Below are 22847 nucleotides of genomic sequence, written 5' to 3'. Positions count from 1 at the left end.
TTTTACACAAATCTATTTTTGCCCATATTGGACTTTTCATTCTTTTTCTAGGTTCAGATTCCTGAATTCAATTGGAAGTGAAAGTTTTAGTAAGCTGTTTGAAAATAGGAATCTTTTTTTTTCGTGTTTGCTACTATGCACATCCCTGGTTTCCTTTACAATAAAATTTACTTCGTTCTGTTTTCTGCCTACCATGTAATATTTCGCTAACATTATAAAGGAGGTGGTGCCAGCTACTCAGCCAGACTAATTGATGTTGTTACAGTGTCCTAACTTAGCCAGGTTGTATAGACTCTAAAAGGAATATCAGAAAACCAGAGCTCTGACTTAGTTGGACCTTTTTTGCTGGGGACAGAGATGCTGAGTGGAATGGTAAGAAAATGGCAGCATATTAGCAACTTGGGAACTAACACCCTTACATCTTCTTTTAATAAAAAAAAAAGATTTTAGTTTGTTAAGCAGATTTTATTTTTGTTTGTTCAGCAATCTAATTTCTATTCTGTGATCGAAGAAGGAGGATTGAAAGAGGTCATTTAGAGTGCTAGCATTAGGGTACCTGAAGAAATTATCTGATACTACCATCTACTAACTCTGCCCAGTGATCTCTGCATTCCCTGCTTTTCTCACTTTTGATATTTGTATTATCCACATAAATGTTAAGAATTTAGGGATAGAAGACTATTTTCTTGACCACTGTATGAATCAGAGATAGAGCTGGGTAAGATGTTAGTTGGGTGAAGAAATTTGAACTTGGAAATCATGTAGGTGGTTCTCCTACTGATTACTCATGTAGGTTCAGGCAAGCTCTTTACTCTTTGATTGCTTTAGTTTTCTTATCTGGATTAGATCTCCTAAGGGTATCTTCAGGTCTAAAATTCATTGATGGTCATTTTTTCATTATGAATTTTACAAATACTAGGGGCGCCTGAATGGCTTAGTTAGTTGAGCATCCAACTTTGGTTCAGGTCATGATCTCGTGGTTTCTGGGTTCGAGCCCTGCATCGGGCTCTGCACTGACAGCTTAAAGCCTGGAGCCTGCTTCCAATTCTGTGTCTCCCTCTCTCTGTCTGCCCCTTCCCAGCTTGTGCCCTCTCTCTCTCTCTCTCTCTCTTTTTCTGTCTCAAAAATAAATAAACATTTAAAAAATGGGGCACCTGGGTGGCTCAGTCGGTTAAGCGTCTGCCTTTGGCTCAGGTCATGATCTCACAGTTCGTGAGTTTGAGCCCTGCATCGGGCTCTGTGCTGACAGCTCAGAGCCTGGAGCCTGTATGGATTCTGTGTCTCCATCTCTCTCTGCCCCTCCCCCACTTGCTCAGGTGTGTGCTCTCTCTCTCTCAAAAGTAAATAAACATTAAAAAATATTAAAAAAAAAGAATTTTACAAATACTGTATCTTTGCTGCTGTGGCTAATAAGAAAAGTTCAGTTATTATACTCTTTTTATATTTTTATTCTGTGGGGAGGCTATGAAAATATAATGATGGTGAGTTTGGAAAGACCAGAGGAATAGTCTGACCTACTATCACAGTATGTAAGAATTAGAATTGTCATAAATCTTCAAGATTAACTGTGTAGGTATGTAGAGTGGAGTTTTGATTAAGGATTATCTAAGGTAGGCAGAAATTTACTTTTCAAAATGGAGATTCTTGACTTTGTGAAGTTTTTGTTCTAGAAGTGTCAATAGGCATATTTCCATAAATAGAGGAATAGAAGAATCTCTAGAGATATTCTTTAATCAGTAGAACTCAGCTTTTTGCTGTTGGGTATAGTGTGCTAACTCTGTTGTGGTCAGTGTCTACTTCCCTTTCCTTCCCTGAAGTTTTATGATTGGACGGCAATGGAGAGAGAATAGAGGGAGAATTACTAACAATTTATGAGTTGAAGTGGGGAGATGCTGCTAAACCTATCTTATGCTGGTATCTTAACTAACAAAATATGATAAGATTTGAATGGACATAAGTTTCCATGATCTTGATCCTTTCTCACTTCCATTTTGTGGGTTCAAATCCAACTTCTGCCACTTACTTGCTGTGTGATCTTGGGCAAGTCCGTGTCTCATTTTCCTCATCTGTTAAATTTGTTCCTTGTCACACACCTGCAGTCATATCCTCTAGCTTCTTTCTTGTTATCGTGAAAGAATTATCTATGCTTCTGGCAAAGGTCAATCTGTCTCTTTTTCCTACTGTTAAGGGCATGACTCTAGTAATTTTCTCTTTTGCATCATTCAGTTTTTCCTCTTAACTGGATATTTACCATCAGCATTAAAATATTTTTATTAAAAAAATTCTCTCTGCCATTATTTTACCACTAAAGGCAGACTAGTTTTCTCTTTCTCTTACAGCAAAAATCTCAGAGGAATTGAGTGTACTTGATATCTTTACTTTCTTTTTTCTTATTCTTTGTTGAACCCTTTCCAATCCAGTCAGGCATTTGCTCTCATCATTCCACTGAAATGGCTCTTGTGAAGTCAGAATTGGCTTCTGCTTTCTTAAATCTGATGGTTATTTTTCAGGTCTCATTCTGTCTAACCTATCAGCAAGATTTGGCACAGATTGTCTCCCACTCCATGAAACATTTTCTTCACTGGACTTTCAGGATACCACACGCCTCTGGTTTTCCTTCTGCTGTACCAACCCTCTTTTGCTGATTCCTCCTCACTTCCTGGGCCTGTTAATGTTATGCTCCAAGGTTCAGTTCTTGAACATTTATATTCTCTATCTGTACTCTGTCCCTTGGGATCATATCTACTCTTAAGCTTTAAGTATCACCTATGTATGGTAATGATTCCCAGATTTATTCCAGCTGCCTGTTTGAAGATCTACACTTGAATATATAATATGCACCTTAGATTTAATGTGTATAAAACAGAGTTCCCAATCTTACTTTCCAAACCTGCTCTTCTTGCAGTCTTGTTTTGTATCTGTTAATAGCAATTCTCTTCTTCCAGTTGCTCAAGGGCAAAATCCTTGGAATCAGCCTTGGTTACTTTCTTTCTCCCATGTAGTCTGCAGATCTTGTTGTTTCTGTCTTGAAAATATAAAGAAAAAAATACATCCAGAATCTGACCACTTTACCACTTTTCTACCACTTGAAGCCAAATCACCATCACCTCTCCCCAGGATTATTGCAATAGCTTCTACTTGGTCTTCCTGTTTCCTCTCTTATGTCTAGAGCCTATTCTTGCAATATTAGTGAAGTGTGTCCTTTAAAACATAACTTAGAGCATCATGCCTTTGCTTAAAAACCTTCAGTGGCTTTCCATTTCACTTGAATTATAAATAAGTCAAAAGTCTTTGTAATGGCCTCTCAGAGCCTTATATGACTGGACCCTCCTTATTTCTCCAGCCTGGTATCCAACTTTGCTCCAACCACATTGGCCTTGTTGTTATCTGACTGACCTTTCCAGTTGCTGTTCCATCTCCTTAGAAGTCTCATCCCATGTATCTATGTATCTGATTCCTCTGTCAGGCCTTCTCTCAAGTGTCTCCTTCTCAATGATGCCTTCTCTGACTATCCTGTTGACATGTGTTACTTTTTCTTGCCTCCCCTCCAGCCTTCTTTCTTCCATTTTTTTCTCCATAGCACTTCCTCTATCTAACATACTGTATATTTTACTTAATTATTTTGTCTGCTTCTTTCTAGTATATCGTTAACTCCACTAAAGCAGATTTTTTTTTTTTTTTAAACTACTCCAGTGCCTGGACAGTGCTTGGCAGATAGAATCAATTGTATGCGTGAATCAGTGAGTCAGTGAATGAATGAATGAATGAATGAATGAATGAATGAATAGTAGCTACCTCATAGGGTTCTTATGCTAATTAAATGAGTTAAACATAAGTAAATTTCAAACTTCGACTGACACTTAGAAAGTACTCCATAGTGTTAGCTTTCATTATCACTTTCATGGAGTGTCCTGCAGCTCATAGAAAAGAAAACGGAGATGTCTTGGCATACCTAATCTTCCATCAGCTTTGACTGGAAATACCACCACAAAGAAAGAACTATAGTGATGACTTCCAAATTTTGGAAGGTCCTTAGGGAACCACAAAAAACCAGATTGACAAGGAAAAAGAATCTTTAAAATTACAAGTGCTAGAAATATTAACTCTATAAAAACTGTTTTCTTCTTTACTTGTCCCAAATAAACATTACAGTTTAATGGGAAATGAACTTAAATGCAAAGTATGAACTTTGTTTTTCCTTTTAAAGAATGAATTTTCCTTTAAGTTCCTAGATCAAAAAATATATTTTTTTAATGTTTATTTATTTTTGAGAGAGAGAGAAAACAAGTAGGGGAGGGGCAGAGAGAGAGGGGTGCACAGATCCGAAGCAGGCTCCAGGCTCTGAGCTGTCAGCACAGAGCCTGACACGGGGCTTGAACTCACAAACCATGAGATCATGACCTGAGCTGAAGTCAGATGCTTAACTGACTGAGCCACCCAGGTGCCCTGATCACAAAATAATTTTTAAAATATTTCTCCTAAAAAATTTTTATCCAATCACAAACAGTAGCTTTTGAAAATATGAGACACCTCATTTTTGCATATTCTTGCATGTGATGGTGGGAGGGAGAGAGTGAAATCTTGGTTACAGATAGTAATCTATAGCTATCATGTGATAGAACTGTCATGGCCCAACTTTAATGCTTGAAAAATCTAACTTGATTAATCTTTTTTGTTTCAAGGAGACTACAGATCTAATAGATAAACAGTGTCAATAAATTTTTGTAAATTATTAACATTGCATTTCCTGTACTTCATATTAAAACCATTATTTTAACTATTCTGGTAGGCTCATAGCTGGCAACCTGGAATAAAAAATCCATACCGTGGTGTTGTAGTGTGGCCTGTTCCTGAAAACATTGAAATCACTGTGACACTTTTTAAGGTAAGTTCCATTTTTATAATTTATGCAACTTATTATTTTATAATCATGGTTCTAAATGACAGAATATTTCAGTATTCGTTGTTCTATATATTTGGGTGCAAATCTATAGAATATGCATTGTTTTTGTGGATATAGGAGTTTATATCAATGCAAGTTCATCAGGGTATTTCATGGTCTATGAAATCAGAATAATTTGGGAGTCCTTTTCAACTTGTTAACAATTTTGAGATCAGTTGAAATACTTCTCTTACTACTTCCTATATTCTACCCACAGGAAACTTAAAAAAAATTTTTTAATGTTTCTTTTTGAGAGAGAAAGAGAGACAGAGCACAAGGGAGGGAAGGGCAGAGAATGAGGGAGACACAAAATCAAAGCAGGCTCCAGCCTCTGAGCTGTGAGCACAGCCCAAAGTGGGGTTCAAACTCATGAACTGAACCATGAGATCGTGATCTGAGCCAAAGTGGGATGCTTAACTGCCTGGGCCAGCCAGGCGCCCTACCCATAGGAAACTTTAAAGTGCTTTATCGTAGAAAGTGAGGTTTGTGGAATTCCTCAGTCCTGAGCCTCATTTTGTTAGCCCTATTTGACTAATCAGAAGATATGTTTTAAAATTAGTATTCAGTAAGTATTTTAGGGGCACCTGGGTGGCTCCGTCGGTTAAGCGCCAGACTTCTGCTCAGGTCATGATCTCACAGCTCGTGGGTTCGATCCCTGCGTCAGGCTCTGTCCTGACATCTCAGAGCCTGGAGCCTGCTTCAGATTCTGTGTCTACTTCTCTCTCTGCCCCTCCCCTGCTTGCGTACTCTCTCTCTCTCAAAAATAAACATTAAAAAAAATTTTTTAAAAACAAGTATTTTATTAATGTTAATGTAAGAAGAGAAATTTTAAATTGATATTTGATAAATATCTTAATGACATTAATATTTTACAAGTACTGTAGCTTAAAAGCAAGATTCTGGTTGTAAATTCAAAGGACAGATCCAAAAACATAGCTGTGTGTATAACTACCTGCCTGTTATACATGTTTTTTTTTTCTTGAAAGTCTTCCATATTTCTTGAAACATTACAAAGTAGTCCTCACTGAGTTCCCATTAGGCACTAGAATGTTTACTTTCCTAACTCCTTACCTGCTTCCCAAAAATGGTGGAGAAAGGTTTCATTTTAGCCTTTTTGAAAGTGGTAAAATTAGAAAATAATGCTTAATTTCTTCTTTGAATCATTCCGGTTGTGTTGAAGTTACTTTTGCTGGACAGAAGGAAGAAAGACATCTCATTGAGCATAATTTAATAATGTAAAGTTTGTGAAAATCCACTAAATATTTAAGGACATGAAATTTAAGTAGAGAAACATTATATGGCTTAGCATGAAATCAGTGTGTAAAAAAGTCCTTTTAATTTGTGATCTAATTTATTAATACATTTATTCAGGAACTACTGCAGAGATCAGTAAAACAGAAGAGTGTGTTGAATGTTAATATACTAACTCATGAATGGAATTCTACTTTTAAATGCTCTGTATTTCATAGATATCTATTTTACAAAAGATTTTTAACACTTTATGTTTTATAGTTTTGATATTACTGTTATTGACGTTATAACATTGCTCAATCATGCTTGTCATATATACACATACTTAATTTGCCCAGAGAGAAATAAGGGGTGAGATAGTCACTACTCTTCCTTTTTTCAAGGAGGTTCAGGACTATCTGATAGTCCTTTAGTCAGCTGTACTAAAAGCCTGTTATTAAACTCCCTTTATCCATATATCTCTTACTGGAATGGTACAGTAAGCTTGGTAGGTAGCAGCAAGACCTTTGGAACATTTCCTATCATTCTCACACAGCAACCCCAACCAAGGTTGTATAATTATCCCTTTTGTACTGATAAGGAAACTGAGACTAAAGAAGAACATGACTTGCTAAGTCACAGTGATTTAGCCCTTCTTCTTTCCTTCACATTGTACATCCTATTCTGTAATAAAAAAAAAAAACAAAACTGCTATGAATATAGATTACAACAGCAAGATTTCTGACATGCTTGAGGAAGACTTTTAAGTAATTTTTTGAATATTTTGATTTGATTTGCTGTTTACACTAGGAAAGAAAACGAATGGACATAGTTTTACAACTTGAAAAAAATGATGATAGAGAGTAAGGGGCTAGAATAGGGCTGATAAATAATTGACAGCCATGTGTTTGGGAAAAGGATGTGTACTAGTTGAGTGATTCTGAGTTGAAAGTGGCTGTTGAAATGGGTACTTGGAGGATTAAGAGATAAGTGTTGTTGTCAAGTACCGATGAGAATGTTCAGCATATCCTTATCACTGAACTTTTATGACTTTGAGTTTTAGTCTGTTGGAAGAAGAACTAATATCCATTTCTCCCCAGTTTGTTGTAGTAAACATTTTTGGTTAATTGTGATATTGAGGCAAACTTGCAACCATTTTAAATATTAAAACAATATTTCCAGTGGAGGCTTTTATCTCCCCAACTCCCCCTCTCTCCAGATTTCTAACAGAAGGGCAGAATGATAAAACAACTTTTTATTCCTTCAGTGTAATTTTTGGATCTTGCTTTTGAACAGCATTTAAAATATTCAAGTGGAAAACTTTTTCATATTTTCCTCTCTTTTACTTTTATTAAAGTCTCACAACTCATTTAATCTTGAAATTTGCAAGTGGGAAAGGACTGCTCTGAACCCTTTTTGTCCTAAGTGTGGTTGGTATTCACAGAAGTGTGCTCATAGACAAAATGCTTTTGTAAAAAGTTGTATGTTTCATTTTCCTACAACTTGACCAGATACTAATTTTTTTACTCTGCATGTTTGTTTTTGAAATTTGAATTAGATTGAAAATAGCTGTTTCTAGTAAATTAAAACAAAAACCTTTTAGGGTTTTGAAAAGAAAAATGGTTCTTTGAGCCATTTTCAGTTTTTCTCTTTACAGCAGCGGTAAGGTAGGAGATTCTAGAGGGTAGAAAGTACGATACAGAGAAGACTTAATTGATACATGCTCGAAGCAATTTTCATTACAGATGTTTTTGTCTGATCAATAATATAGTTAATTGTGTGTATATATGCCATTTTAAAATGGTCTGAAAACATTACTTTTGCTCTTTCATGTCTTTTTACTGACTTTGACCTATCAAACGTGTCCCTTGGTCCCACTGAAACTATTCTTTTAGGAGTAATACGTTGCCCGTGTTTTTAAAACATGTTTCATCTGGGGTGCCTGGGTGGCTCAGTTGGCTAATCATCTGGCTTCGGCTCAGGTCATGATCTCACAGTTCATGAGTTTGAGCCCTGTATCAGGTCTCTGCTGTCAGCACAGAGCCAGCTTCAGATCCTCTATCCCTGTCTCTCTCTACCCCTCCCCTGTGCTTTCTCTCTCTCCCTCAAAAATAAATAAACATTAAAAAAAAAGTTTCATCTCCTTTGAGAATTAATGTATGTCATATATAAGGCAGTGTTCAGTATTTGTCAAATTATAAGATATAGTCATTAATTCATTCCTCAAATATTCTTGAGAGCCTGCTGTGTGCCTGGTACTTTTCTAGGTCCTGGGGACAAAGTAGTAAAACTGAACCAACAACATAACTAAAAGTCAGACAGACCTGGATCGTAACATAGTTTTAACACTTACTGGTTGTTCACTGTGGGATGGGACATCTTTGAGGTCTCAGTTTTCTGTTCTTTTAAATGGTAATAAAAATACTACGCATTTCATAAGTTGCTGTGATGATGAAAACACTTAGCACAATAACTGGGGCAGAGTGTGTGCTTAGTAAATATTTATTGTTATTAATTATATTAGCTGTGCTGAAACTCTGCTGTGTTCCTCAACAAAATGGGGGGGGAGGGAGGGCAGGCAGCAAGGGTGGTAAGAAGTCTCTTTCCTCTGCATTGTGATATACTTTATTACTTGGTCTCTAAAGTAGCACTGTTTATGACCTAAATCACTCATGGAAAAGTTCCTTCAGCCTTTATTTACGGCATTCTCTCTCCATAAACCTAGTTTGTGGACAGGGCCAAACTGAGGAAACAAATATTCAGGTAGAATTTTCTACCTGTCTTTCTCTTCTAGCCTTTCCTACCTCCTCTCTGCCCAGCACCACCGAAGAAACTCCTTTTTGACAGATTTTTTATCCCATTTGTGTGAATTTACTCATAGAACTTATTGCCTCAGTACAGCTCAGAATTAGCCAGCCACCATGCTTTAATGTGAAAAATAAGTAAACAGAAATAAAGAACTAACTAAGGAGTTTGGAATTTATCCCATAGGTGGTGGGTGTCATTAAAGAAATCTGAGTTGGTACCAACACGGTCAGAACTGTGGTTTGGGAGAATAATCTGTGTATAAGATTGATTGGAGGGCAGAAAGACTGAATGTCGTAGTCACTTTTATCTTGAAATAGCTCAGGCACAAAATGATAAGAACCAAAACTCAGCTGTGGCAGTAGAAGCAAAAGATTATTAATAGACTAAAGTGGAATCAATCATGAATAAGATGCTTCTCTATGAGAAGCATGTGGGACCTAAACCCCATTAAAGGAATAGCAGAGCCCATTTTCCATGTATGTGTACTCCCTCATTCTTAGAGTGGAATGTTGAGCCCAAAGCCTGCTGTATTTAAATATTCTCTCATGCTCAATACCTCCATCCCTGTGCCTTCTCTAATATGTGGAGTTGAATCTGAATAAGTAAATGCACATAGATGTGACCCCACTACTTTTCTTTTATGTCTTATACTCCATTGCTTTTGCCTTTACTTATTCAAATATCTGTGGAAATCTGTACTATCCCACCTAGCATAGATGCCTTCTTTCTCATAAAACTTTCCTATGTATTCCTGTAAGTGATGTGTTATTTTCTTTTTATTTATTTTTTCTTTCTTTTTTTCTTTTTTAATTTACATCCAAGTTAGTTAGCAAATAGTGCAACAATGATTTCAGGAGCAGATTCCTTAATGCCCCTTACCCATTTAGCCCATCCCCCCTCCCATAACCCCTCCAGTAACCTTCTGTTTGTCCTCCATATTTAAGTCTCTTATGTTTTGTCCTCCTCCCTGTTCTTATATTATTTTTGCTTCCCTTCCCTTATGTTCATCTGCTTTATATCTCAAAGCCCTTATATGAGTGAAGTCATATGATACTTGTCTTTCTCTCCTGACTAATTTCGCTTAGCATAATACCCTCGAGTTCTATCCACGTTGTTGTGAATGGCAAGGTGTCATTCTTTTTGATTGCTGAGTAATACTCCATTGTATATATGTATAACTGATGTGTTGTTTTCTAACCTGTGGTGAAACCATGTATTTCTTTTACCATATTTATTTAGATTAGTTGTGTTTGTCTTTAGAGGCAAGGACAACAGTGTTTGAGTCCATTTTCACATCTACAATTTCTTATATAATAAGTAACCATTAAGTATTTGTCAAGTAAATACTTGCAAAAGTGCGCTTTTTTTTTTTTTTAAAGTTGCATTTGGTTGGAGGCTTCATTATCCTTTCTCAGGTTTCTGAGGCATTTTCAGGGTTGATGGGAGGAGAGGAGGAATGAAGGTATCAATAGTCATGCCAATTTGCCATTTTGTGTAGACTATAAAGTCTCTTGTTGTGCTTTGAAATTCCAGATGTTTACATAACCTCTTCAGAAGAAAACCTTGTCTCAAATGATACTTTTAGTTTAAAATATGAGTATAAAAACAGGATGAGGACTTTTATATGAGCATTTTATATCTTTTTTTTTTTTAAGTTTGTTTATTTTGGGAGAAAGAGAACGTGGGCATGCAGGGAGAAGGAGAGAGGGAGAGAGAATCCCAAACAGGCTCCGCCCCATCAGAATGGGGCTCTGTCCCACTAACTCTTGAGATCATGACCTGAGCTGAAATCGAGTCCCATGCTTAACGGACTGAACCACCCAGGCACCCCAAGCATTTTATATCTTAGTAAAGTGCTTCTTAATAGTTCATTAAATTATCACTCTCTCTGATCAGGTTTCTTTTTTCAGTGGTGCAATGATGGAAGATAATTACATGCATCAACGTAAGTAAAATAGAGAATTTTTCAATATAAAATAATGATTTAGATGTAGAGAAATTATGGAAGTTTCTAAGAGTAGGCTATTCTGCTTCTCCCTTTTTAACAGTTGGTAAGAGGTAAAAGCACGGCCATTTGTATGTTCTTGGTTGGATTGAATGGTTTAAAGAAATCTATTTCAACTTTATATTTTGCTTTTGTTACAGGATCCTCATGCAGAGGAATTTGAAGATAAAGAGTGGACATTTGTCATAGAAAATGTAAGCTCATGGCAGATTTCACGACCTTTCACGTTGTTGACTGTATACATTGTTAAAGTACACTAGCATTTTGGTGGTAGAAGAAATGTTACTTTATTAAAATTAATAGCAATTTGTAGATTTTAGAATTTCTTTAATGAAATGATTGCCAGTAGCAGAATTATTTTTAAGAAGGTCTTTTGTTACAATTATAAAAGTAAAAATACTCTACTGAATTATGAGTATACTTTGTATTAGTTTGGGGCTTAAAGGAAAGACCAGGTCTTACTCATCTTTTTATCTGTTCAGCATCTAGCATGGTGCTTCTCACATAGCAAATGCTTTTTTAAACATTTGTTGAACAAAATCTAAATGCCCTTTGGCATCTTTAAAAATAAAGTACATGCTTTAGCGCTTTAGGTTGAGAGATTTTAGACTGGTGCTTTAATAATCATCTTCAGTTAATATACAGACTGTGGAATCCCGCATGACTAGCGGGTATATAATAGGTGTTCAGTAAATATTTTCAAATGGGGATTAGGGAAGGTAGGCAATGAAAATAGAGTGAATTAAGAATGTGGGCTCTGGAGTCAGACCTAATTTTAAGCCCTAACTTGGCTCTTCTACTTATAAGCTGTGTGATTGTGGTAAGTTTCTTAACTTTTCAGCCACAAATTTATAGGGTTCTTGTGAAGATTAAATGATTTCAGTGAATATTAGCTGTTACCATTGTTATCATCATGATCACCATTAAAGTTCTAAAATATATTTATAGCAGATTTATAGCATGTTTTGACTCCTTCCAGAGTCAGTGTATCGCCTGACTTCATTGTATATCTCAGTGATGAAAGGAATACTATACTGGCTGGGCCATTTTTAGCCCAGGGGAGCTGGGAAGCTTGGGAAAGTCAGGTCCAAACATGGTAGGGAGAGTTCTGATGGCTGGATATCACGTCAGTGTAATTGTGTTAAATGTTCATACATGTTAACAATTCTGTCCTTTCTGTAGGATAGATTTGAACATTGTGCTTGGAGTAGTCATTGAAGGTTTTAAATTCAAACAAACTGAGACTTCTTGAAATTGGTTACAGCTTTAAAAGCTAACTTTCATTCTCATATAAGAGCTTCTCCCTCATGGATGGTCTTTTAGTTTTCAGCACTCATGACTCAATTATAGATCTGTAATCGCTTTATTAACTTGATGTGTTAAAGAGTTAGCCAATTAAATTTGAGTCGTAATTGATGGTAAAAACAATGTTTGTTTAGAAAATCTTAATTACTCTTAAGATAGAGCCATACCAGTTCTAAATTCCTGAAGAATTTACTTTAAAGTAGCCCATTGAAAGGTGCATAAGCCTATTTTTATAGCAGGCATAAACAGAGTTTATTAACTGAATACTGTAAGGTGTGAGAAAGTTTAAAAATAGCCTTGGGACTCTGTATAAACCTTTTCCTAGGTTACAGCTCCCCTCAGTGGTAAATGATGAAATTGACTCTTGTCTGGAGAAACATTTGTATTCCTGTAGCAGTAACTAACATGTTACAGTGTATTCTGCCCCACATTTTAAGTGTGCTTCCCCTTTACAATTTCAAAGGACTGAAGTCTCTCTTTTTCTCTTGTAAAATCTGGGGTTTTGTTTGAAAGTCTGTTGGTAAAACGTTCTAACACTGAAAAGGCATGCTCTTTGAATGGGATATTAATGGATCGCCTTCCACTTTGTTTTATAACCCCACAGCCAATAAAAAGTTTAGTTTTTGTTTAATATATCTCAATAAAACAGAGAATTATCCAAAATATATTACCATAACATTTATTGGGCACTTACTGTATACTGGATACTGTATAGAATGTTTTGTACACATTATCTCATTTACTCATACAATAACCCTGTGAGTCAGATATTAATAATATTATTTTTATGAATAAAGCAAATGAGACTTAGGAAAGCTGAGTAACTTGCTTAAGTTATACAGTTATGATGTTAGAATTTTATCTGGTCTTGTCATTCTCTATGACCTATGCAATAACTACCTCCCTTAGTGATAAAAACAGAAAGAAATACTGAAATTGTAGAGTCATAGAGAAGTTTTAATCAGCCTTTCATAGTGATAAACCTGTGAGGTACATATGTATTATATTAGTAAAGGTAGTTTTTAATTATTGTACATATTCCATCTAAAAGTTATTGACTACCGCTAGACATTACAAAATAGAATTCCGGAATTTATCAGTCCTCAGAATTCTGAATATTTTTTTCCCAAAGCAACTTTCTTGCTTCTTTGTGTAAATTAAGGTAATGCTGTCTTCATTTTGCTGGTTCTTTTGTTTCTGGTCACAGAAAAGATTTCCCAGTTTTTTTCTGACATTTCTTCTTTAGATCAGAAAGCTACTTACACATAGGTCAAAACTTTAGAGGTGATCTTACTGCTGCTAGCTTTGTGACCTTGTACAAGTTATTTAATCTTTTACAGTCTCAATGTATGTAGGTATAAAGTGATGGCATTAATATCTACTCTATAGGTTACTGAAAATTAGAAATAATGTATAGAAAGCATCTAGTTCAGTAAGGGATAGTTATTTTTATAATTTTCTTTCTAGAGGACATGGAAAAATGTGAAAGAAAGGAAGCTAGATTTCCAAACTTATAGTTGCAGGATTTTAGTCTTTCTGTTCCTTTATACCACTTATGCTTCTCAGTGGTTCTAGACTTATCTCAAGAAATGAGAACACAACTTGAAAATATCTCACTTGGATTAAACTTAAACATACTTGTATCTTTTGAAAGGTTTCAGCTTTTGATTTAGGACATCCTCCCCTTATAAATGTAATCCAAGATTAAGAACCAGTTTGTTTTCTGAAATTAAACAAGTGTTGGTGATTTATTAGTATCTACCCCTGGGCCAGACAGTCTGTGTTTGTGTTTATCTAATCACAATACGAGTATATGAAAATATTTCAAAAACAAATATAAACGAGTTTTAAATTATCCTTTATTTTGGATTATTCACAGTCCATTTCCATATTATTAGTGCAGGTCATCAAGAATGGATATCACAAAGCAACATGTTTCTTTTTTTCATCTACCATAATATAATAATGTTTGTTCACCCGGGCACTTGACATTGTGGCTTTTATTTTAATGTGAAGCCATAATAGTTATATTTAGAAAACAATTGTTTTTTCCTTCCTGGTACTTTAAGGTATCCAACTAAAATAAAAACCAGTATATTTGTGAATTATACCTATAAGTCTTGTTTTGAAACTTAAAAATTTTTATTCTTTAAAAAGAATCTTTTGATTTTTGAATGAATCCAAAAATGCATATTGATAAAAAACATCAAGCTAGGTTGTATTCATTCATTCAGTCATCATTTTGCAAACATTTGATGTGCATTTTCTGTATGCCCAGAATTTTGTTAATATTGAAGCTACAAAGTCAATTAAGACAGTAGAATTTCAGGGGTGCCTGGGTGACTCAGTTGGCCAAGTGTCCGACTCTGGCTCAGGTCCCCTGCATTGGGCTCTCTGCCGTCAGTGCTGAACCGGCTTCAAATTCTCTGCCCCTCCTCTGCTTGTGTGTGTGCTCTCTCTCTCAAAAATAAATAAGCATTAAAAAAAATATTAAAAAAAAAAGACATGTAGAATTTCCTTGATTCTGACATGCATGTTATTCCCCCACATTTAACTTCTCTGAAATTAGATCATCTTAAGTTTTTGATGTCCTGCAATTATAATTAGTTGTGTTTTTTTCTTTCTTAGTGCTGTATAAAATGATGGTACATCATTTAAAAATGAGTGGAGACTTATATTTGATGGTGTGAAGTATCCTGTCCTTCTGAAATTTATAAACTATTAAGGGTGTCATATAATTAAAGAACGAAATGCAAGAAAAATGGTTCTTTGGGAGACTATAAAGGAGGGCAGCAGCAGGGAAGAGTTCCTGGAGGAAGTGTCTGCCCAGTGTAGTTTAAAAAATTTAAAAAAAAGGAGTTATGCAACAAAAAGGCACTCCAAGCAGAAAAAAAGAAGGATCAGGTGAGGGCAAGAGAGACAATGGTGAGTTTAGAGTAGTTTCTGTTCTTGATGACATAATTGAGAGGAAGAGCTTTTTTGCTTTTTTTACCCCAAAATAAAAAACAAAAAACAAACCACCCAAAACAAAACATGAAGTACCCACTAATGATCAATAGACGTTTATTTATTTATTTATTTTTACCACCAACCCAGTAAATTTAGCAATAGGCGTGTGATGATTCACTTGAGATGTTGTGTCCTCCTTAGGGATGAAGAGAGTATTGTAATGTGTTTTCTTGAGGCCAGCTATTCAGTCTTTCCCACTGTTTTTACCTGTGACCAATGAGATGGGCAGTTTGGCCATCTCGTTGCCCTTTTTATTGCCATTTATGTGATATTACCTCCAGAAGCCATTTAAATGGATTAGATGCGATATTAATTATGTTAATTCTAAGACAGTACTATAGATCTCCTTTGCTTTGTTTCTTTTATTGGATTATATTGAAGAAGATTGGTTGTACAACCAAACTCAACTGACACGATTATACCACGAATAGAGATGATATAATAGCTCAAACAATACAAGGTAAACAATTTAAAATCACAGAGTTTCTGACCTTATTAAATTTAAGTTTGAATCCTCCTCTGAAATCTACTCAGTCTCTTGATCTCACAGAACTGTAGTCTGATAAATTACCTCTGCTTTTTCTTTCAGAGGAAAAATAATATATAAATGCCTCTTATTTCCTCTAATCATTTTCTTCTGTGTCATCTCAGCCAAAGGATCTCATTCCAATGGTTGGGTAAAGACTGGCTAGTTTTTACAGGAACTGTAGCTTGCAGTTTCTTCCATTTAAACTGGTATAGCTTCTTCAGTAACTCCAAACTGGGATTATCTTCTTAGCCCCAAGAAACTCATAAATACTACTTTTCCAAAGTCCCAAAGGGTGAATAGTACATATAAGAATACCACAACCCACATGTCACAAAAATTACAAACATCTCCTCCCACATGTAACCAATACAACAATTTATAATCTTAAGTACCAATTAGAGATGGCCTAGCTTTTTTAGGGTAGGATGTTTGCTCTAGTATAGTCCTGGTTACAGCCTGCCTATTAATATTCTACCCCACAGAAATGTGACCCAGTTAACTTTCTTGAACCTGATCAGTCCCTGTTGACCTTCCTTCTACATGGAAGTGACACTAGGTAGGTGGGGAAGACGTTCAAACTTACACTAGGAACAACTCCATTTTTTGTTCTTCTGTTAACCCAATAACTAGAGAGTGGTTAGTCAGTAATGCCCATATATCTGTATTTGTTAGTATTGTATACTAATTATATACATCCAATTTAAAAAATCTCAACTTAAATTTTTAAAATTATTTCAAACATATACAATAGTAGTAGGAATAATATGATGCATCTTTATGTACCCATCTCTCAGCCTCAGTAATTGTCAGTATTTTGCCAAATTTATTTCATTGGTCCATCCACTTTTCTATTTTTTATTTTTACCAGATAATTTGAAGTACATCTCAGATATTGTATCGTTCCTTCTGTTAATGATGATGGCCGCTTTTGAATATCATTGGTTTAGAAACTTGCTAAAAGATACTGGCATGCCAGAAAAGGTGATCTATCTACAAATGGAAAATAAAATTCTTTTTTGTAAACTTTCTTTTAGATGAGCTTTCTGATCTGGTAGGCCTATGGTTCAAAATGATTTTGTACTTGAAAAGTGATACTATTTTTTTCTGTTTCCACATAGAAAAAAATTTAACATATATTAGAAGCAACAGAGCTTCCTTCCCCCCTGGACCCCCCAACCTCTTAGAATTAACCTCCTGAATTTGGGATAGGAAACTCATAGTGTACACAGGTTTTCCTGGGTTTCTCTAATGTCACCTTGTTGTCATATATGATTATGTGAATAGTAGCTGACTGGCTATGTGAATAAGATAGGGTATTCTAGATATAGCTAGTAGTTAAATGAAGTTTTGTCAGCTAGCTCACTCTCATTTTGGTCCAATTTCAGAGAAAGTCCATATATATTCCTTTTTTTCCTATTTTTTTTTTTAATACTACATATTTAATGTGCCATTCTAGTTCAGAAATCTTTCAGATTGTGCTTCTGGAGGAAAATCTATATCTTTTATTCCCAAGTGACCCATTGGCCTCAAAGAAAATTGTGGGAAAATGTTGGTTTCATTTAAAAGATAAATATGCCTGGGGCGCCTGAGTGGCTCTGTGGTATAATGACTGACTCTTGATTTCAGCTCAGGTCATGATTTCATGGTTTGTGGATTCGAGCCCCTCCTCTGGGTCTGCACTGACAGCTTGGAACCTGCTTGGGATTCTCTCTTTCCCCCTTTCTCTCTGCCCCTCCCTTGCTGGTGAACTCTCTTCTTCTCTCTCTCAAAATAAATAAACTTAAAAAAATGTTTAAAAAAAAAAAGTATGCTCAAGAATGATTATGCGTGCTTTGAGCCTGTCAGAATCCTCAAAATCATAAGATTCTTGTGTAACTCTATTTGCTTAAATATTTCCTTAGTTTTCCATTTTCATCTTGCCTAATGTCTTTAATTTTTTATCAGTTATTTGTCAATTTTATTAGAGCATATTAATTAGAAGAAACCAAGTTTCCATCTTCAGATTCTACATTCTAAAATTCTTGACACAGAAGGGACCACAAATGGATTAAAATCTAAAGTCAACTGTACTGTATTTATCTATGTGTAATGCAAGAAGTCCTGTGTTAAAAATGTAAATAAACTACTGCATGTTACATAATTTATTTCATATTGTAGTTTACTTTGTGAAATGTTCTAGCTAACAAACTTAAGGAAAAGTTTTATTTTCCAGCCACAAAGTACTGTTTTTATACTGTCACGGTGCATATGCTATTGGGTAGTCTTTTTGGTTTGATTTCCTGATTATTATCATAATGTATTATGTGGAAATTCATCTTTATTGATGTTAATCATACTTTACAGATGAAGTAAGTAGAGCAATAATATAAAATTTTACTAGATTAAAGTCTTAATGCTTAAAATTGCTTATTTATTCACTAAGTTGATTAAGTGGATACTATGTGGCAGATATTTGCTAGTTATTGAGCATGTAATAGTGAAAAAGATGTGGCCCCTGACTCCAGGTACCCTACCGTTTAGGGGGAGATGAACAGGTAGCCACTAAGATAGGAATAAGTATAGGGCATTACAAGTGCACATATAGAACATACCAACCCCAGTTTTGGTGGGTTAGAGGAAGCTTTCTAATGAAAGTAATATATAAATTGAAACCTAAAAGATAAGTTTTTTTTATATTTTTACAGTTTTTTTTTTACTGATAAAGTAAAAAACTTTACTGATAAAGTTTTTACAGTTCTTTATCTGTAACCTCAAAAGCCAAAAATCTTTACTATCTGAAGACTTTTTAAAATATGTATTTTTCAAAAATTTGGTTCAAATTCATTTGGTGGCCAAACCTGTCCTGACCTGAAGTGAGGCTAGTTGTAGTATTTATTCCACTTAGTATGAACGGTTATTCATTTTGCTGCAGAAATATATGTTTGACTGAGTGCTGCCTCAGGCCTCCTTGGGACTGTTGCTGTAATTTAGACAGTATAATATAGGCATAGGCACTGTACTAGCCAAAATCCAAATAAGAGATTTCAGATTAAAGGTTAAGTACTCCTGGGGCATCTGTGTGGCTCAGTCAGTTAAGTGTGTGACTTTGGCTCAGGTCATGATCTCGTGCTTCATGGGTTTGAGCCCCATGTCAGGCTCTGTGCTGACAGCTCAGAACCTGGAGCCTGCTTCAGATTACGTGTCCCTCTCTCTTTCTGCCCTTACCCCGCTTGCTCTTTGTCTCTGTCTCTCTCATTCAAAAATAAAAACATTAAAAAAAAAATTAAGTACTCCTGATAGCTGCAGGGAATTTGGAAAGTGCTTCAGGTGGCTGGGTTACCTTGAGCAGAGACAAGAGAGATTATGGCTCCTTTGTGGAACTGCATATAGTTTAGGAGATTACTTTCTAGAATATTTAATTTTAAAAATATTGGTTAGGGGCTCCTGGCTGACTTAATTGGTAGAGCATGTGACTCTTGGTTTCAGAGTCATGAGTTCAAGCCCCAGGTTGGGCATAGAATTTACTTTAAAAAATATTGGTTGATTCTTCTAGGGCTATAGTAATTTATAACCACTTAGTTGAGTTTCATTATAATTAAGAAATTAAAGAATTGACTATATATTGCTGTGGACCTACAAAATTACATGGTTCACATGGTGGGTAATAGTGGTAAAGAAGTGTTGATGTTTTTAGTTTTAAATTAGCATTTGCTGCCCTAAAATCGTCCATGCCATTTTTTTTAACAATGCTGACACCTGGGCCCCAACTTGGACCTACTGAATCAGAATTCTGATGCAGAAAGGAGACGGCTTTGAGAATATTGGGGTCACCCACTTTTTTTTTTCCAAATTAAAGATTTGGAAAATAGGAGTGGGTGAGTGTATAAAACAGCACTTTATACATTATGAAATATATCTCATTAGGAAAATAATTTTATGTCCTCATACTTAGACCGATGAAAAAGATGATACTTTACCAGAATTATTACACTTTACTTTTGTTTCTAAAATTATTTTGTTACACAAATGTGATATATTAAAGATCTTCCTTTACCTGCCTCTTAAAATAAAATTAAACTATAGCAACTGATCATTTATAACTTCATAAATAATATTTGGTAAGTTTTGTTAAAGAATACAAACTGTTTTCAAATGAATACTTCTTTTAATCCCTAAGAAATCTCTCTAAAGTGGACATTATTATAATTTCTCTGACTTGGTGAGGTTAAATGACTAGCTCAAGAACACACAGAAATCCTCTTAGCTTGGTCTCAAATGCAAGTCTTTAGACTCTCAAGCCCCATCCATTTTACCCATGCATTTATGCACTAATTCACTCATCAAACGTTTATTGTCCTAGGCACTGGGGTGTAGAGCCTAGCTGCACTAATTACTATGGAGGATACATGGGAACATCTCTGCTCAGATACTAAAATCTGGCTTGAGAAATAAACACATGAAACAAGAATAAATGAAGTATAGTATGCTAAATGTGTAATGATGGCTGAAAAGTACTATAGAAGTTAGAGGTAAATGAGTTAATATGTACTGAAATTATCAAGAACATTTTAAGAGCTGTTTGCGAAACCTGGCTCTGTTTATCCTTAGAGTTGTGTGGCAGTTTCTTTCTGTGTTGTAAATCCTCTTCTTTAACATGTACTTCAAGGTATTTTTATAATGAAATCTCCACAGAATCATTTCAGAAATAGGGAAAAGTCATACGAATTTTGAAGATGAAACATGAGCTCAAAGAAGTGTCCTATTTTGATTGAGCTGCTTCTAGTCCTGAGTCCTAGTCCTTGGAGATATGCATCTTCTTGACTGTTGAGGATAACTAAAAGGAAAAGTTGGAGCAGCATTGGATGCTGAAAGCAAGGCTTTGGACACAGGCCTGGATTTGAATCATGAATCACACTTGCTAGCTGTAAATTTGGACTTCATACATATTTCTCCTTTCAGAACCTCTGTTTTCTCATCCATAAAACAGAGATATTTTACAAAATGATACCTTGGACTAGAGATATTAAAAGCATAAAAAGCATCTAGCACAGTACTTGAAAAACAGAATTCAATACATGCTAATAATAAATGGCACAGAAACTTTACAAATGAGAGGAAAATAATAAACTTGGAAGGGAAACGAGGGAATAAGGAAATTACTTAGTTAACTGATTAGGTTAAAAAGGATCTGGTCAGGGGTGCCTGGGCAGCTCAGTTGGTTGAGCATCCAACTCTTGATTTCATCTAACGTCAAATGATCAGTTTCCATGATCCCACGGTCATGGGATTGAGCCTTGCATTGGGCTCCACACTGAGCGTGGAACCTGCTTAAGATATCTCTCTCTCTGTCTCTCTCATTTTCTCTCCCCCCACCCCGCCCCTCGCCCCTGTGGTCTCGCGTGCATGTGCGCACACGCTCTATGTAAAAAAAAAAAAAAAAAAAGAAAAAAGAAAAAAAAGGGATCACGTCATGGAAACTCTTGAATACCAGATTTGGAATTGAATATGCTTGACCAAAGATCATTTATAAGCACAATGTTTCAGAAAGGATGTATATTATCCAACCATTCGGGTTTGTGAAATCATCCTTTCCTCATTATGCAGGCAATAGCCTTCACTGGTAACAGCACTGCCAGCTTACTATCATAAGCAAGCAAGGGCTCTTAAAGACCTTAAATTTTGGGATTCTTAGAGGTTCTTGCGTGGATGGACTTCAGAGGATTGAGATCTTTTTAATATCTTTCTTTAATAGGTAAAATTTTGTAGATGAAGTTCCACCTTTTTTAAAAATCAGATTTTCAGTGAAATCTCTGCCCAGAACATTTTAAGGAACACTGAGTGTTTTACAATTTTTGGTAAATAGTTGAGTGACATATAGAAGCAGGAAAACCACTTCTCAGGTGGATAACCTATTTTGTCACTTTGTAACGTTAGGTAGTAGCCACCCTTGTGTCTTACTTTCTTTAATCTTGTACACTTTTTGCAGACAGTAAATGGAGGGTACTAGCATAAAGACCAAATAGCATTATTGAGTAATATTTAAAAGTTTAAATTTGTTAGAGTTTTAGTTAATGTATATACATTTCATCAAATGACCTTAACACTGAAGGAAGTAGAGCAGTAGCATATTTTTGCATTGTAATAGACATTTCTGTTTAAAACTGGTAATAGAATAGAAAGCATCGTAGTGAATGATTACTGTATCTCTAATGATTGTATGTTTTTGGAGATGATCATAAGGGGACTTAAAAGGAGAGTTCTGGGAACTAAGGAAGATACCAAAGCCTTGTGTATTTCAGTTTCTATAAAGTAAAAAATAGTCTAAACTTGATAGTGAATGAATTTGATGGCATATAATTTGTCTAGTTATTGAGTTATAGTGGGAAACTGCAGTCTGTCTTCTAAATTGCTAGAGCTATATAGTATCTTCTTTGCTAGTTACCTTCAGATACCTTCCCTATAGATGAGTGAGAAAGAGAGCCATAGTTACTTTCAGTTCTTTTTTTTTTTTTCTTTTTTTGCCAGTTGGAGGCAGGAAACTGATAAACAAGATAGCCATCAAAACAAACCTTTAATACTTCCTTACAGATATTTAAAACCAACAGTGTATTTGAACAATTTTTTACATGTTAATTCATAGAAATTTAGCAGTTAAAAGATGCTAGTGTGTAGAAGATGTTATGAATTTGCATGAGGTCTTTTTTCTCCCTGAAGAAAAATAGTAGAACAGAGACTTGGTAATTGCTTTACAGTAGGGTTCTAATGCCACTCTAGACTTTTAGTAGAAAAGTATTTAAGATTTTTTCAATTTGCTACTTTCACTATCTCTATATTCTATCAGGAATATGTAAATAAAACTTCCTTAGTCTAAAATTGAATGGATTTTTGGCATTCTAGTTTTCTGCCACACTAACCATCTTGAAAGACTGGTTAATATGTTGGAGACTTCCTACGTAGTTCTTTGCTCAAAGACAATGATGAAGTGAATTATAAAAACAAAAATTATTAAAATTTTAAGTTAAATTGGGGCACCTGACTGG

The 22847-nt window shown here is 35.2% G+C and overlaps 1 protein-coding gene across 10 annotated transcripts in view; it reads left to right on the top strand.

Annotated features, from left to right (window-relative positions):
• Window positions 1–22847, top strand: part of EHBP1 (EH domain binding protein 1) — a 364778-nt gene that overhangs the window by 103602 nt on the left and 238329 nt on the right. For all 10 annotated transcript variants that reach the window (XM_040458288.1, XM_040458291.1, XM_040458287.1 and 7 more), the window contains 2 exons: window positions 4790–4885; window positions 11126–11179. In XM_040458288.1, the coding sequence (XP_040314222.1) occupies window positions 4790–4885; window positions 11126–11179 (150 nt within the window). The remainder of the gene's footprint in view (window positions 1–4789; window positions 4886–11125; window positions 11180–22847) is intronic.

This window comes from Herpailurus yagouaroundi, unplaced genomic scaffold (assembly GCF_014898765.1).
Source record: "Herpailurus yagouaroundi ecotype Mexico unplaced genomic scaffold, PumYag 221, whole genome shotgun sequence".
In the NCBI taxonomy this organism is placed as follows: Eukaryota; Metazoa; Chordata; class Mammalia; order Carnivora; family Felidae; genus Herpailurus; species Herpailurus yagouaroundi.
This window is presented reverse-complemented; position numbering and strand designations above follow the sequence as displayed.